This window comes from Carcharodon carcharias, chromosome 20 (genome assembly GCF_017639515.1).
Source record: "Carcharodon carcharias isolate sCarCar2 chromosome 20, sCarCar2.pri, whole genome shotgun sequence".
Taxonomy (NCBI): Eukaryota; Metazoa; Chordata; class Chondrichthyes; order Lamniformes; family Lamnidae; genus Carcharodon; species Carcharodon carcharias.
The window spans coordinates 101,458,906-101,479,560 of record NC_054486.1 but is presented as its reverse complement, the minus strand read 5'-3'; the positions used below and the strand labels follow the sequence as shown (position 1 = coordinate 101,479,560).

The window sequence follows — 20,655 nt, the reverse complement described above, 5'->3', positions numbered from 1 at the left end:
AATTCCCTTGGTATTGAATCTGCTTGCACCACCATCTCAGGCAGCGAATTCTAGATCACAACTCGCTGCAGAAACAAACTCACCTCATCTCCCCTCTGGTCTTTTCGCCAATGACCTTAAATCTGTGTCCTCTGGCTACCGACCCTCCTGCCAAGGGAAGCAGCTGCTCCCTGTTTGCTCTATCAAAACCTCTCAGGATTTTGAACACACTATCAATCTCCCTTTTACCCCCTTTGCTCTAAGGAGAACAATCACAGCTTCATGTAACTGGGCTAGACTTGGCATTTTGCAGGCAGCAGTGCAGAGCTTGGGTGTCTCACCCATAGGAAATTAGAGGTGTAACCCATGCCCATCAACTATCGACCAGCTCAGGAACACTGCTGGCAGTGGGCCTGGCAATGTGTCACCTTCTTGCTCCCAATTACAGTGAGGTAATGAATGATGCACAGCATTTATGAGACCTGTCGGGGTGAACAAATAAAATGTGCCCCAGATAAGCACCCAGGTCCCATTAATCATGTCCTCCCATTCACTGCAGAGCGTTTCAAAGGTCCTTTGTTTTTCTGTATTGACTGCATTTTTAAAACGCATGAAAGGACAGAATGCTGCCATTAGCCAATTCCTGCTGATGTTCCTGATATGTGCAGGTTGCTGCCACATCCTCCTTACACAGTGCGCAATGCTACTGCAGAAACCTGAGTGCTGTGCACTCTTGTTCCTTCACACAATATAAACAAGATTCATTTTAATATGAGGAAAAAAGTGACTTACATTTATATGGTTCTTCTCACAACCACTGGATGTCTTAAAGCAATTTATAACCAAGAAGCTACTTTTGAAGTGTAGTCACTGTTATAGAAAATGTGAAAGCCAATAAGATGGGCCAAATGGCCTCTTCCTATCCTGTATGACTCCACGAAATACTTTGTCCTCAAAACTGGCGACATTTGGAGAGAAAATCAGTCTTGTCAGCTGTTGAAGTCAGTATGAGAGGTCAACTCTGATATTTGTTCCACAGACAAGTCCACAGCAAGCTCCCGCAAACAATGAGATAATGATGATTTAATCTGTTTCTTATGATGTTGAGGGACAGATATTTGTCAGGGCATAACTTTCCTGCTTTTCTTCAAAATAGTGAGGTGGGATCTTTTCCACCCACTCAAACAGACAGATGGGGCCTCAGTTCAACGCCTCATCCAAATGACAGCACCTTGGGCAGTGTAGTTCACCTTTCACGTTGCACTGGAGGATCAGCCTTGATCTTTGTGCTTAATCCCTGGAATGGGACTTGAAACCAGAACCTTGTGATCCAGAGACCAGAGTGCTATCAACTGAGCCACAGCTGGCTATTATAAAACCTTTTCTTCTCCTGAACCCAGTGCCTAATGCTACCATTAGCAGAGGCTTCACAGACACTGGTAGCTATACTGTGACTTGTCCATTTGGTAGTGAGTTTTCGAAATCTTCATAAATTGGAAAGTCAGCGTTACTAATTATTTTTTCCATCGTACAGAGTACGATTGTGGTGAATAGCAGACAATGAAATGTGGAATATCACTGGACATAATTCAGTTGATGGCAACCAACACTTAGTCTTCCTGTGTGTAACTCTTTCGAGTACAAACACGTTTCCATCTGTTCCTATTCAGATGAAGGTACATTGTTTCATAGTTTGCCATTGTGAGATTTGAACTCTTGATAATCTTTTAAAATGAAAACAATTAAACTAAATCAACAAAATTGGGATAAATCAGGCACAGCCCCTAATTCAGGTCAGCTGTAAAACCAAGGACAAAGTTTAAAGGAACCTTACAAACTTTAAATCAAAATGTGATTAAAGGGGTCAACAAAACACCCCAGTCCCCACGGTGCCCACCGAGCACGGAAGGCCTTGAGCGTGTCAGCAGACACCACGTGCTCCCTCTCCAGGGACATCCGGCAGCAAACGTAGCCACAGAAGAGGGACAAACAATCGGGCGGGACTCCCCCGTCGATCGCCCGCTGCCTGGACCTGTTAATGGCCAACTTGGCCAGGCCCAGGAGCAGGTTCACGAGGAGGTCCTCCTCCTTCCCGACCCCCTTCCGCACCGGGTGCCCATAGATCAGGAGCGTGGGGCTGAAGTGCAAACAAAACATCAATAAAAGGTTTTTCAAATAACTAAAAAGGGAGTGCAGCCTACAACACCCTATATATACATGGTCCACGGACTCCACAAGACCGCAAAAAGGGCATGTGTCCTGAGAGTCCGTGAACCTATGCATCCTCTTATTATAGGGGACTGCTGCATGCAACACCCTCCAACCCAGGTCCCCGATAGAAAGGGGGAGGACACCTCCGTAGAGGGCCTCCCATCAGGGGCCTCCGCCGCCAGACGGCAACAAGGCACGCCAGGGCGTGTCCGGTCGACGGACAAGGGCGAGAAAATGGAAGGTGTGCAGCAGCAGTCCGTACAAAAAGCCCCTCTTCGCCGTGCCAAAAGGCACGGAGGGCATGTCCCCGAGGCGGCTCATATTGCGGGGCACCAGCACCCGAGGGAGGGTTCGGGGCTTGGGGCCAATCTGTCCGAACAGGGGAACGCTCAGACGGAAGACCACCGCGCACCTGGGCCACCTCAAGACCCAAAATAACGTCGGGTCCGAGCACGAACGTTCTCAGGTCTTGGATGGCATCGGCTGCGACCTGGACACTCACAGACTCGCGTTGCGCCAACTCCTGCGGGAGCATCCAGCCCAGTCCTCTGCCACCCAGCACGTCCCCGATCCTGGTCACCCCTGCGGCCACAGCCCTCCTCTCCGCCAACCACTGAAAAGGATGGAGGGGCGGATCCTGAGCAGCGGCTCTCTGACGATAGCCGCTACTCCTGACGGGGGAGAGCTGCGTCGTGAGGCGACCACTTTCCAGACTTTGATCAGGTCCTGGTAAAAGACGGGCAACGCCTGCAAGGAGCCACCGAGGCCCATCTGTTCTATAAACAGGAGCGAATAGTATATCTCTTTCGAGTACAAACCCGTTTCTATCTGTTTCAGATGAAGTTACATAGTTTGCCATTGTGAGATTTGAACTCTTGATCTTGGGGTTACAAACCCAGTATCATAACTACTTGGCTATTTAGGCCAAACTCTTCCTGTGTGTACTAGTTCGTTGAAAACTTGCCAGACAATTCAATTCACTGCACCTGATATCAAGAAATGGCTGAAGGCACAGGATACAGTAAAGGCTATGGGTCCTGACAACACCCCAGCTGTAGATCTGGAGACGTGCTCCAAAGCTAGCCGCGCCCCTAGCCAAGCTGTTCCAGTACAGCTACAATACTGGCATCTACCCAACAATGTGGAATATTGCCCAGGTATGTCATATCCACAAATCCCATCTGGTGAATTACTGCCACATCAGTCTACACTCAATCAGCAAAGTAGTGGAAAATATTGTTGACAGTGCTATCAAGCAGCACTTAGCAATAACCTGTTCACTGATGCTCAATTTGGGGTCTACCTGGGTCAATCAGCTCCATACTTCATTACAACCTTGGTTCAAACATGGATAAAAGAGCTGAATTCTAGCAGTGAGGTGAGACTAATTGCCTTTGACATCAAGGCAGCATTTGACTGATTGTGGCATCAAGGAGCCTTAGCAAAATTAAAGTAAAAGGGAATCAGAGGGAAACTCTCCACTGGTTGGAGTCATACATAGTAGAAGGGGAGACAGTTGTGGTTATTGGAGGCCAATCATCTCAGCTCCTGGGCATTGTTGAAGGAGTTCTTGAGGATAGTGTCTGAGGCCCAATCATCCGCAGCTACTTCATCAATGACCTTCCCTCCAATGCAAGGTCAGATGTGGGAATGTTCACTGATGATTGCACAGTGTTCAGCTCCATTTCACAACTCCTCAGATACTGAAGCAGTCCATGCCCACATGCAGCAAGACCTGGACAACATTTAGGCTTGGGCTTTTAAGTGGCCACACAAATTCCAGACAGTGACCATCTCCAACAAGCGGGAATCTAACTATCTCCTATTAACATTCAATGGCATTATCATCCCTGAATCCCCCACCATCAATATCATGGGGGTCACCATTGACGAAACTTAACAAGAACAGGTCAGAGGCTAGGAATTCCAAGGTAAGTAACTCACCTCCTGACTCCACAAATCCTGTCCACCATCTACAAGGCATAAGTTAGGCGTATGATGGAATACTCTCCACATCCCTGGATTAGTGCAGCTCCAAACAACACTCAAGAAGCTCCACACCATTCAGGCTAAAGCAGCCTACTTGATCATTGCCCTTCAACATTCACTCCCTCCACAGTGGCAGCAGTGTGTATCTATCAATAAGATGTACTGCAACTCACTAAGGTTCCTTCGACAGCAACTTCCAAACCCACAATCTCTACCACCTAGAAGAACAAGGGCAACAGACTCCATCTGCAAGCCTCCAAGCCACATATCATCCTGACATGGAATTATGTTGCCATTCTTTCATGTGGCTGCATCAAAATCCTCAAATTCCCTCTCTTACAGCACTGTGGGTGTGCCTACACCACATGGACTGCAGCACTTCAGGAAAGCAGATCACCACTACCTTCTCAAGGGCAATTACACATGGTCAACGAATGCTGGCCTTGCTAGCAACACCCATAAACTGTCACCAAGGTGACAACTAAATACCCAATAATGGCCTCCCAGTCTGAAAAGCATGAAAGCAGGGGAGGTTCTCACCGCTGCCCTATCCATTATTTATACTTCCAGCATTGTTCACTGAAACTAATTATCTAGAAATTTATCTCATTGCACTTTGTGGATGCTTCCTATGTGCAAATTGGTTGCCATGTGTCATACATTACAACATGGAGTACACATCAAAAGCACTTAATTGGCTGTGAGGATCTGCAACCTTCTCCAGCCACTCAAACTCTCCATTTCTCTAATTCTGGCATCTTTCGTGCCTTCGGCCACTAAATTTCCATGATAAGGATTTCCATTCCTAAACCATTTTGCGTCTCCACCACCCTATTCTCCTCTAATACCCTCCACATTTTTGACCAAGTTTTCAGTCACCCTCCAGTTTTTTTTTATTCATTCATGGGATGTGGGCATCACTGGCTAGGTCAGCATTTATTGCCATCCCTAATTGCCCTTGAGAAGGTGGTGGTGTGCTGCCTTTTTGAATCACTGCAGTCCATGTGGTGTAGGTACACTAAGTGCTGTCAGGAAGGGAGTTCCAGGATTTTGACCCAGCGACAGTGAAGAAACGGCCATATATTTCCAAGTCAGGATGGTGAGTGACTTGGAAGGGAACTTCCAGGTGGTGGTGTTCCCATCTATCTGCGGCCCTTGTCCTTCCAGATGCTAGTGTCGAGGGTTTAAAAGGTGTTATCTAAGGAGCCTTGGTGAATTCCTGCAGTGCATCTTGTAGATAGTACACACTGCTGCTACTGTGTGTCGGTGGTGGAGGGGGTGAATGTTTGTGGATATGCCAATCAACCAGGCTGCTTTGTCCTGGAGGGTGTCAAGCTTCTTGAGTGTTGTGGGAGCTGCACTCATCCAGGCACACTCTTGACTTGTGCCTTGTAGATGGTGGACAGGCTTCAGGGAATCAGGAGATGGGTTACTTGTCACACGATTCCTAGCCTCTGACCTGCTCTTATAGCCACAGTATTTATATGGCTAGTCCAGTTCAGTTTCTGGTCAATGGTAATCCCCAGGATTTTGATCGTGGCGGATTCAGTGACAGTAATGCAACTGAACATCAAGGGATAATGGTTGGATTCTCTCTTATTGAAGGTGGTCATTGCCTGACACTTGTGTGGCGCGAATGTTAGTTGCCGCTTGTCAGCCCAAGCCTGGATATTATCCAGGTCTTGCTGCATTTGGACATGGACTGCAGCAAGACCTGGACAATATCCAGGCTTGGGCTGACAAGTGGCAAGCAACATTCATGCAACACAAATGTCATGCAATGACCATCTCCAACAAGAGAGAATCTAACCATCGCCCCTTAATGTTCAATGACATTACCTTCACTGAATCCCCCACTATGTGTCCCCAACTATAACTATCTCTGACTCAGCATCAATTTTGTTTAAAGACACCCTTGTGAAGTGCCTTTAGAAGTATGTTTTAATATGTTAAAGCCTCTATAGAAGTGCATTTAGATGATTATGCCTGCGCTTGACCACATTGGCAATGACAGGCAATAAATCAGGGTGGACGTAGAAAACGCTGATCCTGTTTGAGTGGCAATGACATTAAAGCTCCCATTGTTTTATTTTACAGTAATGTTCAACAAATAGAGATTCCATCTATTCATAGATCCCCTATTGTTAGAGACCTATTATAATTAATCAATGGGCTTTTGACATTGGAGAAGGACAAATAGGATATTCATTGTTAATTGATAGACAAACTAAGATAAAGCCAACAAATGGTTATGTCTGGGATAGTAAAGAGCTTTTTCTCATTAGCCAGGATAGGGGTGTGATGGGACGTAGCTCATTTCGGATGCACAGATAGAGGGACAGTTAAAGGTACTATATAAATGAACATTATTTATGTCAGACGGCTAGATTGTGGATTCATGAAAATCAGAATTTTATGAATGTAGCTGCTAAATAACTTAAGCAAAAGCAACAGAGAGATTTGCATTTATATAGCACCTTCCACTTCCATAAATATCCAAAAATGCTTTGCAACCAATTACACTGATGTTTATAGCCAAGTGGTGAAGACATGTGAACAGAAGGTGCCAAAGATGGCAATGGGACTAATGACCTGTTTGTCTGACTTGGCAGTGTTGGTTATGTTATGATCCGGTTAGGGACCGTTAACATTTAAAGGGGATTCCAAACACCTTGTTGTAACCAATAGAACTACACCACAACAGTTCTTTCTCCCTCACATATTCCACAAACCTTTCATTCTGCCTTTTCTTTAAAGTCCAAAATTTTAATTGATACACTTCAGGGACATGTTCATATGCATTAAGTTTTGTAGGCTGAATGAATTTATAATTTGAAGATTGCTCTGCTGAAGGACTTTAATAAACATCCTTGCCTAGTTTATGCTCTTTGCAGAATAAGAGTCCCTAAGTCCTTTGGCCACCCTAACTTTGTAGCAACATTCTCCAACAAAACAAAATATCTCTCAATTCCATCCTCAATAGGCACAGGTTCTTAGCCAAATCAAAACTCTGCATAGGACGCAACTCATTATCTGAACTACTATCTCCTCTTTCACCCTGTAACTTAAGCCAGTTCATACTGTCTGATTTCTTTCTCTCTTTGAAGCTCTCTTTCCTATTCTCTCTTTCCTAACCTCTCTTTCTGGGGTTCAATTTCAAGCCTTCTCATTTCTCTTTTGCCTTTCCCGTTTTTTCGAATTCAAGTTTTTAAATTTCTTTTGCTCTTTTGATTTCAAACCCTTTATCTACAACTGAATTCTAACCAAGTCAAACTGCATTGTATTCGGTTTATGCTTTTCTTCTTCCAATCTCAGATGCTGTGCTGTTTGCTTTAGCCCCTGCATAGCACTTGCCTATCATACTTCGCAGTTGAGTACTGTGGACCTGTCTGGCACAGGTCATCACACATCCATCTTGTTGACACTCAGCTGAATGCAACAATGTGCATAATAACTGGAACTCTCCACTTGACACCACTCCCCTGGCTTCCTGTCCTCACAAACATCACTCCCCCATACATCCACTGACTGATGAAAACCCACAAGATGGTTGAAAACATCATTGATGCACCTCACTTACCATCCCACAATGATATATTTATTTCCACATACTGCTCACCTTCCAATCGATGCCGCATATGGAGTAATCGTAAGTTTACCAGCAGACATCCTTTGGACCAAGGAATGGGATTCACAGGAAGTCACTAATAGGCTGCTTGTGACAAACCCCACCTATCGAATGGCAGGCTTTAATCAACCACAGCGGGATTGGTCCTTGCTAAACAGGTTCAAGACAAGGGGGAGGCGGTGACGTAGAAGTATTGTCACTGGACTAGTAATCCAGAGACCCAGGGTAATACTCTGGGGATAAAAGCAAAAAACTGCAGATGCTGGAAATCCAAAACAAAAATAAAAATACCTGGAAAATCTCAGCAGGTCTGGCAGCATCTGCGGAGAGGAACACAGTTAACGTTTCGAGTCAGTATGACTCTTCAACAGAACTAAATGAAATAGAAAAGAGGTGAAATATAAGCTGGTTTAAGTGAGGGGGTGGGACAGGTAGAGCTGGATAGAGGGCCAGAGATAGGCGCAGATAGCCAAAAGATGTCACAGACAAAAGGATAAAGAGGTGTTGAAGGTGGTGATATTATCTAAGGAAAGTACTAATTAAGGGTAGAAAGCAGGACAAGCAAGGGACAGACAGCCCTAGTGGGGTTGGGGTAGGGTGAAGGGAAGGGATCGAAATAGGCTAAAAGGTATAGATAAAACAATGGATGGAAATACATTTAAAAATAATGGAAATAGGTGGGAAAGGAAAAATCAATATAAATTATTGGAGAAAAAAAGGGGGAATCAGAAAGGGGGTGGGGATGGAGGAGAGAGTTCATGACCTAAAATTGTTGAACTCAATATTCAGTCCGGAAGGCTGTAAAGTGCCTACTTGGAAGATGAGGTGCTGTTCCTCCAGTTTGCGTTGAGCTTCACTGGAACAATGCAGCAGGCCAAGGACGGACATGTGGGCATGAGAGCAGGGTGGAGTGTTGAAATAGCAAGCAACAGGGAGGTCCGGGTAATGCTTGCGGACAGACCGAAGGTGTGCTGCAAAGCGTCACCCAGTCTGCGTTTGGTCTCTCCAATGTAGAAGAAACCGCATTGGGACCAGGGAATGCAGTAGACTAAATTGAGGGAAGTGCAAGTGAAATGCTGCTTCACTTGAAATGTGTGTTTGGGCCCTTGGATGGTGAGGAGAGGGAAAGTAAAGGGGAAGGTGTTGCACCTTCTGCGGCTACATGGGAAGGTGCCATGGGAGGGGGTTGAGGTGTAGAGGGTGTTCGAGGAGTGGACCAGGGTGTCCCAGAGGGAACAATCCCTGCGGAATGCCGCTGGGGGGGTGAAGGGAAGGTGTGTTTGGTGGTGGCATCATGCTGGAGTTGGCGGAAATAGCGGAGGATGATCCTTTGAATGCGGAGGCTGGTGGGGTGATAAGTGAGGACAAGGGGGACCCTATCATGGTTCTGGGAGGGAGAGGAAGGTGTGAGGGTGGATGCGCGGGAGATGGGCCGGACATGGTTGAGGGCCCTGTCAACCACCGTGGGTGGAAAACCTCAGTTAAGGAATAAGGAAGACATGTCAGAGGAACTGTTTTGAAAGTGGCATCATCAGAACAGATGCAACGGAGGCGAAGGAACTGAGAGAATGGGATGGAGTTCTTACAGGAAGCGGGGTGTGAGGAGCTGTAGTCGAGGTAGCTGTGGGAATCGGTAGGCTTGTAATGGATATTGGTGGACAGTCTATCACCAGAAATTGAGACAGAGAGGTCAAGGGAGGGAAGGGAAGTGTCAGAGATGGACCATGTGAAAATGATGGAGGGGTGGAGATTGGAAGCAAAATTAATAAATTTTTCCAGGTCCTGACGAGAGCATGAAGCAGCACCGAAGCAATCATCAATGTACTGGAGAAAGAGTTGTGGGAGGGGGCTGGAGTAGGACTAGAAGAAGGAATGTTCCACATACCCCATAAAGAGACAGGCATAACTGGGGCCCATGCGGGTACCCATAGCCACACCTTTTATTTGGAGAAAGTGAGAGGAGTTTAAGGAGAAATTGTTCAGTGTGAGAACAAGTTCAGCCAGATGGAGGAGAGTAGTGGTGGGTGGGGATTGTTCGGGCCTCTGTTCGAGGAAGAAGCGGAGAGTCACCAGACCATCCTGGTGGGGGATGGAGGTGTAGAGGGATTGGACGTCCATGGTGAAGAGGAGGCCGTTGGGGCCAGGGAACTGGAAATTGTTGATATGATGCAGGGTGTCAGAGGAATCACGGAGGTTGGTGGGAAGGGACTGGACAAGGGGAGAGAGAATGGAGTCAAGATAGCAAGAAGCCCTGCGGAACTCATTTCTTGTTAAGTTTTAGCAATTAACAAAGCCATACTGTTTCTCAATAAATAAAAGTTCAGTGCGAAATCTTGTTAGCCAATATCCTAGTGCAACTCATATTAGTCTTTGGATTTAAAATGCTGCCAGTGGCCCCCCAGCTCCATATAGGGACTTAAAAAGAAATCCAAACACCTTGTTTAACCTAATAGAACTACGCCATTTCATGTTTTTAAACAAAAATAACATACTTTATTAGTATTAGCTAAACAATATGGTTTGTAATCCTGTATGTTATGCACTCAGGTTTACTTCTTACTTCCCCAGGAATGCTCTTATAAGGCACATCAATTTTAAAGTTATTTACTTCTGTAGAGACCACCCATAACTATGCCATAGTCCCCTGGAAAATGTTTTAAATCTCCTCAGTTACAGCTAATCTCAGAGATAAGGTTTTCATTTACTGCCTCTTGGCTCAGTTCCATGTTCTGGTTGCCTTCTGAATACTTCCAAGCTAAAATACTGATTGCTTTCTGTTGCCACCTGACTCAGTGAGGACCACTGTAGATTATTCCACTAGCTCCAAATTGGGCAATCTTCCAACTTCTGTATCCTCTCAAAATTCAAACTGAGATTAAACCACACTTACATTCCACATGGTGAATGATGAATTTAGCTTTTACTCTGCTTAGCCAACTAATTGTCAATCACTTTGGCTATCTTCTCTCAGTGAACTGCAAACTGCAGAGACCAGTTCCAAGCTGCAACTAACTCTGTCAGCACGCATCCAGATAAATTGAAACCACAGAACCTCCCTGAGCTCCAGCTATCCCAATGACAATGTAGCATACTCTGGGGTGTCCTTAAATAGGCCTTCAACTACATAACCCTCATTTAAAATGCCATCTTTGATCTGATGGAAGAAATGAATTTTAGGAAATAGACAATAGGGAGTTAAAAAGTAGGCGGTGATGGACAAGATGCCGGCTGAATTCAGATCCACAAACTGCCATGATGGGATTTAACCTCACTTTCTCTGGATTATCAGGTCAGGCCTTTGGAGTACTAGTCTAGTGACAAAACCACTATACTACCATACCAAAAATAATGGACAAAAGACTTTCACACAAATTCACAGCATTTTCAGATGGCACTATTTCCCCTAGTATGTACCCTTAGTAACACCTATCACCTGCAATAAGATGCAAGGGTTTGATTTAATCAATGATAGTAGTTGGCATACTCTACAAGGTTTTGAACAAATCTGAGGTGCAAACCACTTGTGTAACAGAATACAACTCTTTATTTAACAGAGATCAAAGGTAAGTAATTATGCTACTAACAATATATTAATTAAATCAGAGTAGCCAGTATTAAATCCCAATTATCTTGGCTGTTGCTGTCCAAGGACACAGTTCAATAACTGTGAATTCAATTTGGCTCTCCAATTGGCGCTGTTAGGCTTTTATGATCTAATCATAGTCGGCGCTCTCAGGCAATTATCCACACCAGAAGACAGACAACCCACAGAAATTAGCAACACAGAGGAATCACATTCAGGACTAATATAATTTCTGAGCAATGAACATTTGGGAACTAGTCAAACAATTCCTAAAGATTGGAAAGAAAGACAGAAAATAGTATAACTACTCAGCAGATCTGGCAGCATCTCTGGGAACAGTGACAGAGTTAATGTTTCACGTCTGTGAATTATCATCAGAATTTCTAAGGAAAGGTCACCAACCTGAAGCATCAACTCTATTTCTTTGACCACAGATGCTGCCAGACCGGCTGAGAATTTACAGAATTTTCTCTGTTTATTTCAGATTTCCAGCATGCACAGTGCTTGGCTCTCCTAAACATTGGAGCTTCTTTTCTTCAAACTGAATCCTGGCCAGAACACCCTTTTTTAACCAAGGTTGGCCATGAGAGTTACAAAGTCCAGTGTGATGGAAACCTTTAAGTAAGAAAGTTCCAGAAAGGATTCACCTTTGCTTCCCCAATATCCAAACTCCCTTAGGAAAACAAGTACGTTATGTGGAGTATTACTTGGGATATTCCATCATCACTTGGAGGAAGCACTGAGGGTGGCAAGTGCGGAGAATGTTCTCGTGGTTGGGGTACTTCAATGCCCATCACCAAGAGTGGCTTGGTAGCACTACTACTGAGCGAGATGGCCGAGTCCTAAATTACATAGCTGCTAGACTGGGCCTAACTAACAAGAGGGAAAAACATACTTGACCTCATCCTCACCAACCTGCCTGTCGCAGATACATCTGTCTGTGACAGTATCAGTAGAAGTGACCACCGCACAGTCATTGTGGAGATGAAGTTCCGCCTTCACATTGAGGATACCCTCCATCGTGTTGTGTGGCACTACCACCGTACTAAATGGGATAGGTTTCGAACAGATCTAGCAACTCAAGACTGGGCATCCATGAGGTGCTGTAGGCCATCAGCAGCAGCAGAATTGTACTCGAACACAATCTGCAACCTCATGCTCCAGTATACCCCCCACATTACCATTACCATCAAACCAACCCTGGTTCAATGAAGAGTGCAGAAGAGCATGCCAGGAGCAGCACCAGGCATACCTAAAAATGAGGCGTCAACCTGGTGAAGCTATAAAATTTACTTGCCAAACAGGATAAGCAGCAAGTGATAGACAGAGCTAAGCGATTCCACAACCAATGGATCAGATCTAAGCTCTGCAGTCCTGCCACATCCAATCATGAATGGTGGTGGACAATTAAACAACGCACTGGGGGAGGAGGCTCCACAAATGTCCCCATCCCCAATGATGGAGGAGCCCAGCACATCAGTGCAAAAGATAAGGCTGAAGCATTCGCAACAATCTTCAGCCAGAAGTGCAAAGTGGATGATCCATCTTGGCCTCCTCTGGAGGTCCCCAACATCACAGATGCCAGTCTTCAGCCAATTCAATTCACTCCATGTGATATCAAGAAACAGCTGAAGGCACTGGATACTGCAAAGGCTATGGGCCCTGACAACATTCCGACAATAGTACTGAAGACTTGTGCTCCAGAACTTGCCGCGCCCCTAGCCAAGCTGTTCCAGTACAGCTATAACACTGCCATCTACCTGGCTATGTGGAAAATTGCCCAGGTATGTCCTGTACACAAAAAGCAGGACAAATCCAACCCAGCCAATTACCGCCCTATCTGTCTACTCTCTATCATCAGTACAGTAATGGAAGGGGTCATCAACAATACTATCAAGTGGCACTTGTGTAGCAATAAACTGCTCACTGACACTCAGGTTGGGTTCCACCAGGGCCACTCAGCTCCTGACTTCATTACAGCGTTGGTTCAAACATGGACAAAAGAGCTGAACTCCCAGGGTGATGTGAGGGTGACTGCCCTTGACATCAAGGCAGCATTTGACCGTGTGGCACCAAGGAGCCCCAGCAAAACTGGAGTCAATGGGAATCAGGGGGAAATCTCTCCACAGGTTGGAGTCATACCTAGCACAAACAAAGTTGGTTGTGGTGTTGGAGGTCAGTCATTTCAGCTCCAGGACATCACTGCAGGAGTTCCTCAGGATAGTGCCCTAGGCCCAACCATCTTCAGCTGCTTCATCAATGACCTTCCTTCCATCATAAGGTTAGAAGTGGGGATATTTGCTGATAATTGGCCCAATGTTCAGCACAATTCGTGACTCCTAAGATACTGAAGCAGTCCACGTCCAAACGTTACAAGACCTGGACAATATCCAGGCTTGGGCTGATAAGTGGCAACTAACATTCACAACACACAAGTGTCAGGCAGTGACCATCTCCAACAAGAGAGAATCCAACCATCGCCCCTTGGTGTTCAATAGCATTACCATCACTAAATCCCCCACTATCAACATCCTGGTGGGGGGGGGGGGGGGCGCACGGCGGAGGGTGGGGGAAGGTTACCATTGACCAGAAACTGAACTGGACTAGCCATATAAATACTGTGGCTACAAAAGCAGGTCAGTGGCTAGGAATTGTGTCATGAGTAACTCGCTTCCTGACTCCCCAAAGGCTGTCCACCATCTACAAGGCACAAACCAGGAGTGTGATGGAATACTCCCCACTTGCCTGGATGAGTGCAGCTCCTACAACACTGAAGAAGCTGGACACTGTCCAGGGCAAAGCAGTCCACTTGATTGACACCACATCCACAAACATTCACTCCCTCTACCACCATCGCACAGTGGCAGCAATGTGTACCATCTACAAGGTGCACTGCAGGAATTCACCAAGGCTCCTTGCACAGCACCTTCCAAACTCACAACCATTACCACCTAAAAGGACAAAGGCAGCAGATAGATGGGAACACCACCGCCTGGAAGTTCCCCTCCAAGTCACTCACCATTCTGACTTGGAAATATATCGCCGTTCCTTCACTGTCGCTGGGTCAAAATCCTGGAACTCCCTTCCTAACAGCACTGTGGGTGTACCTACACCACATGGACTGCAGCAGTTCAGGAAGGCAGCTCACCACCACCTTCTCAAGGGCAACCAGGGATGAGCAATAAATTTTGGCCCAGCCAGGGAAGCCCACATCCCGTGAATGAATAAAAAAAAAAGTAAACAGGCAAATTGTGATGATCAATGATCAGGTGAACTTAATGGACTGCGGGTTTTACTCATTTCTTGCTTTCCAATGTTATGATAAAGCTCATCTTCTAACCCATCATTTGAACCAGCAGGGCGCATCTAAGAGGATTTTGCTCTCTTACTAACGAAATCTTTTTTACAATCAGTTTTATCTTCCTCACTGTCCTTAGATCATGGTCACTTTATAGTTCCAATAGGTCGAGTTTCTCCTCCCTTATTTTCTCCAGAATTTTTCTACCAGCTCAAGGAAACAGCAAAACACAGAAGCGGTTTCATTATTACCAGTTTTGGGAAACATTGAAGAAATATGCTTTTCACTTTGGAACTCAAGCTTGCATCTCTCATTAAGTCCACATATGCCACAATCACAATTGAGATATGTAGAGCAAGCTGATAGAAAAGTAGGTTGACATCACAATTTCTTCTTTCAGCATCTCCCATTTTATTTGAGATCACCACAATGCTGGTTGATCACCCTTCTGCACCCCCTCCTTTCAGTCACCCATTCCTCTTCCAATCCCATTGTCTTTAAATCTCTCACCAACACATCTTCCCTTCTGGTCTTAGGTCTTCCTCTTTTCCGTCTTCCTGGCAGTCCTATCTCCATCACTTAACATCACTACGTTTTCTGTCTCTCTCTAACAGATGGCCATACTATTTCAATCTCTTCTCAGCCACTTTCTTCGATGCTCCCACGATCTTCACTGACCCCCTGATGTGCCGATTCCTGATTTTGTCCTTTCTCATCACTCCATACATCCATCTCAGCATCTGCACCTCATTGGTATCCAGCCATAGTTCCTCTCTTCATGACGTTACCCAACTTACTTCACTATATAACATGGCCAGTCTCACAATTGCCTCATGGATTCTTCTTTTCAGTTTCAGCAATACTTTTCTATCACATGACGCTGCTGTACTTCTTCCAATTACACCAACCAGAGAAAATCCATTGCTTAAATCCCATTCCCATACTTCCACCTTCTACCTCATAAACCCCCAGGTACTTGAAGCTATTCACTTGCTCAAAGTCTTCATCCATAACTTTCAACACATTTCACAAGTTAGGTTCAGATGACAAAGGTCCATTTTGACACCTTCACTCTGATCCTCTTCCCTAGCCTCAGACCGACAGTCCATACATTGGGTTGCTTTCACAGGCTGACATCGCAACACTGAACTAATTGAACTAGATACTTGAATAGGAAGACAGGTCAGTAATGTGGATGAGACAAAATAGACCTTTGTCATCTGAACCTAACTTGAGAAATGTGTTGATGCATAGTTTCTCTCCCTAAAAAATGTTGGAGGCTGGGGGTAAATTGAAAATTTCAAAACTGAGATTGGTAAGTTTTTGTGAGGCAAACGTTACAGAATTAAAGCAGGTAGATGAAGTCAAGTTCCAGATCAGCTATGACCGAATTGAATGAAGGGACAGATTGAAAGAGCTGAATGGCCTACTTCTGTTCCTTTGTTCCTACTCCTCCATTGATTATTTGGGTGTCTAATGAGCACTTTCCTGTCGATTTGACCATTTTGCTTTCCTATATTGTAACTTTTTCAGTAAAATGGAAAATTTCCTTTGGGATATGGCAGCACTCCTTCTTTCATGGTCAGATGCTCAGGGGGGGAAGGAAAGAAAGGTGCGGAGACATCTGGGAAATGAAGTCAAGCAGGCCAGCAAATCCCATGTTCACCCATGCTTTTGTAGAAAGGAAAAACACACATTAATATAACATCTTCTGTGACTTAATTCTGACCATCTCAGAACACGTAACTTAGAGGGAGGTAGTAGAGTAGTAGTAATGGCACTGGATTAGTAATCCAGAGGCCCAGACATATGCTCTGGGCACAAGGGTTCAGAGTCTACCACAGCAGCTGGTGGAGTTAGGTAATAAATCTGGAACTGAAAGCTAGTATCAGTAATGGTGACCATAAAACTATTACTGATTGTGTAAAAAACTCATCTGGTTCACTAATATCCTTTAGGGAAGGAAATCTGCCATCCTTACCTGGCTTGAGTCCAGAACCACAGCAAATTGGTTGACTTTTAACTGCCCTCTGAAATAACCTAACAAGCCACTCGGCTGAACGAAACTGCTACAGAAAAGTCATACCAGATGGATTGCAGTGGTTCAAGAAGGTGGCTCACCGCCACCTTCTCAAGGGCAATGAGAGATGGGCAACAAACTCTGGTCTAGCCAGCGACGTCCACATCCCAAGAAAGAATATAAAAAAACCTAGCCAATGTTTATTTTATGTCCAAACATGAGCGAATGACAGATTCACCAGTAGACTTCTACCTCAGGTTGATAAGGCTTAAATTCCCAATTTGAATAACAGCTATTTTTATCCATGCCCCTTAATCTAGACAAAATTCAACTACTATGCAATGATTTCACATCCACCATAGGACAGAGGTAATGGCTGCTGCCCAATATGGTACAAAGTAACACACACCGGAAGAGGTTGTGCTGAGTTAGTCGATCGCAGCTTAGGCAACAGATGCCAGCATGACAAATTAGCTTCACCACCCCCAAAAACAACAAAAACTTGCATTTTTAGAGCACCTTCAATATAGCAAAACATCCTAGGGTGCTTCACAGGGGTGCTATCAGACAATATTTGACACTGAGCCCCTAAAGGAAATGTTAAATCAGGTTGGTCAAAGATTTAGATTTTAATGTGTGCCTTAAAGGAGAAGAGAGATAGGTAGAAAGGCAGAGAGGTTTAGGGAGAGAATTCAAGAGCTTAGGGCTTAGACAGCTAAAGGCACGGCCGCCATTGGTGAAGCAATTAAAACGGGGGGTGCATATGAGGTCAGATTTGGAGGGAGGCAGAGATCTCAGGGAGGGAGAAGAGTTTGCAGGGCTGCAGGAGGTTAAAGAGATCGGTTGGAGAAAGACCACAGAGGAATCTAAAAGCAAGAAAATTAAGTAACAGCAAGTGTATACATGTGGACACCAAGTGGGGGCAGGAGCTCAAGTGGTCTGCTGACTTTCAATGCCCAAGTTTGAAGAACAGTCACCCTTGTATCTCATTAGACAGCAGCTGGTGGATCTTGGAGCGAAATGGAAATATCTGAAGAAAAATAACCTGCAAAACCATATATTCGGGGTGTCAACCTGGACAGAACCATAGTTAGAATATTGACCAATTGGACTTCTGTCCCATGTGGGTATATAGAGCAATAACGATGAGAACAAACTGAACCAATCCAGGCAACAAGAGGATAAATAAATACCTATCATTAAGGAATAGCTGCTCTTTAAATAAAAAAGACATGACAGGTTTTATAATCCTTAGCTTACATGGAACAGAAGCAAGAGTGCTTTAATAATGGTAGTCTGTATGAAAACACACAAAGTGAATTGATTAAGGTTTATGTCAATTAGTGTCCCCATCTGCCAGCTTCCTAATTACCTCATGTATGGGCAGTCCCTTAAAGATCCTTTCCCATCCCTTCCCCACCTCCTCTTCCATCAGTACCTCTCACTCATGCCTGACAAGGAAGGTGAGGTGGTGACAGGGGAAGGAGAACTGTTCCCTATCTTTCATCAATTCTCCTCAGTGATCAGCCATCAGGAATCGCTCACCTAGTCTGGGCACCCAGGACTGTAGTGAGATTGGAGTTAGGGTTCGTCATTGCCACAGAGAAGAGGAAGCTGCACTCAACATCCAACCGATGGGTTGTTTTTTTTTTCATTTCTCTGACGATGTGGGTGATTCTGACAAAGCCAGGATTACTTGTCCCTGCCTAGTTGTCCAGTGAAGGTCATGGTGGCCTTTCGACTTGGGATTACAATCACGTGTAGGCCACACAGGGGAGAAGGTTCTCTTAGATTTTTTTAATTTAATGCAAATCCAGTGCTTTCTTCCTATGGACATTTTGTTCTGGTGCTAGCCACAAAGTCGCCAGATGTAGTAAATTCAAAGTCACAACTTAATCCATCCATCACCTTAAATATTCAATCCCTCCATCAATAGCAGACAGTGGCTGCAGGTGCACCATCTACAAGATGCACTGCAGCAACTCACCAAGGCTCCTTCGATAGCACCTTCCAAACCTGCAACCCCTACCACCTACAAGAAAAAGGGCCGGTTCTTGGGAACACCACCAGATGCAAGTTCTTCTCCAAGTCAAACACCATCCCGACTTGGAACTATATCACTCTTCCTTCATTGTCACTGGATCAAAATTCCTTTCTAATATCACTGTGGGTGTACCTACACCAGGGACTGCAGTGGTTCAAGACAACAGCTCACCACCACCTTCTCAAGGGCAATTATATGTGAGCAATAAATGCTGGACTTGGCAGCAAAACCCACCTCCCATGAATGAATAAATCATTTTTAACACATTGGTATTTGACCTCACTACATGTGGGTTTCTGGCCAGTACCAACCACTGCCATAGCCCATTCCTGATCATTATGGCTCTGAAGATGATGGTATATTTCTTTTGGAATTATTTTCTTTAGAAAAGAGGAGAGGGGTGATCTAATAAAGGTCTTTCAAATTATAAAGGGGTTTGATAAAGTAGATGTAAAGATATTTCTACTAATAAGGGAGGCCTAAACTAGGGGCCATAAACATAAGATAGTCACCCAGAAAGTGGTTAGAATGTCAATTCCACTACCACAATGAATAGCCGAGACAATTGGCAAGGATGCATTTAAGGGGAAGCTAGATAAGACAGAGAAAGGAATAGAAGAAAACACTCATAGGGTTAGATGAAGACTGGTGGGAGAAGATTCATGGCACGCATAAATGTCAGCATAGACAGGGTGAGCCAAATGGCCGGTTTCTGTGCTGTACTGTCTATGTAATAAAATAATTGTCTTGCTTGTTCCTTAAGGTATGGTGACTTAAGGATGCTGAAGTAACCATTGCAGTGTAAGGCATGGAAAACATAAGGCATGAATTTCCTGTAAAAATAAGGTAACAACAGCTTACATTTTAACACAGTGAAACGTCCCAATATGCTTCACAGGAGTGTTAACAACAAAATTTGATGTTGAGCTACATAAGGAGATGTTTTGACAGGTGACAAGGGCTTGGTCAAAGAGGTAGGATTTAAGGAGTGTCTTAAAAGAGGAGGGAGAGGGGTGAGAGGCTTAGGGAGAGGATTCCGAAGCTTGGGGCCGAGGCAGCTAAAGGCACAGCACTAATGGCAGAGTGATTAAAATCAGGGGTGCTCAAGAGGCCAGAGTCGGAGGAATTCAAAAGCAAGACAAACCAGTGCATGTGTTGTTCTTAGGGATCCAGTTATCTGAATTACTCCAAATGTCATTGTCTTTGCTTCGAAAGGTTTGATCAAACTTTTCCATTTACCTCCATTAAAATGATGTCCTGGGCACATTGATCCCGAACTTTTGGATGCTGGACTTTGACTGCCACTGTGCTTCCATCATGTAACACTGCCTTGTGGACTTGGGCCCAGGATGCTGCACCCAGTGGAGTTTCTTCAAAGCTGACAAATAGCTCATGAATCTGTGAAAATGCAAGCAGTTTTTGTTGGTTATCCATCACATGGAGAAGTAAAGTAGACCACTCTGATCTCTTTAGTTTTTCAAATTTTTAGAAATGGTAAAAATTCTCTAGTCTCAACAAAGTTGCACTTTTCTGACAAACCAATGCCATGTATCCACCTTCATAGAAAGTTCCCTCAAGCCTTCTCTCCCCAGGAAGCATTTATCCCACTAGCTTCCATAACCTTCTCTAACTTCCAAAGTTAGACATCCAAAAGTCTACGAACCTCTCTTTCCTCCTCTAATTTACTTCTTAAAATCAAACTTTGACCAAGCTTTTGGTCACCAGTCCTAATATCTCCTTATGTGGCTCCGAGTCAAATTCCTTTTGACAATGCTCCTGTGAAGCAACCAAAAGCATTGAGGGAGGCACTATATAAATGCAAGTTGTTGTGTGCGAAACAGGAAGTGTTGGTGTTATGATACTGGTGTTCTGCCCTCCTTGGTGATACAAGTGACATGACTAT

General features: G+C 44.7%; 1 protein-coding gene across 8 annotated transcripts in view; it reads right to left on the bottom strand.

Moving 5' to 3' along the window:
* The window catches only part of adck1 (aarF domain containing kinase 1), a 514,542-nt gene that overhangs the window by 217,809 nt on the left and 276,078 nt on the right, over positions 1 to 20,655 (bottom strand). For all 8 annotated transcript variants that reach the window (XM_041215327.1, XM_041215330.1, XM_041215326.1 and 5 more), the window contains one exon: positions 19,992 to 20,150. In XM_041215327.1, the coding sequence (XP_041071261.1) occupies positions 19,992 to 20,150 (159 nt within the window). The remainder of the gene's footprint in view (positions 1 to 19,991; positions 20,151 to 20,655) is intronic.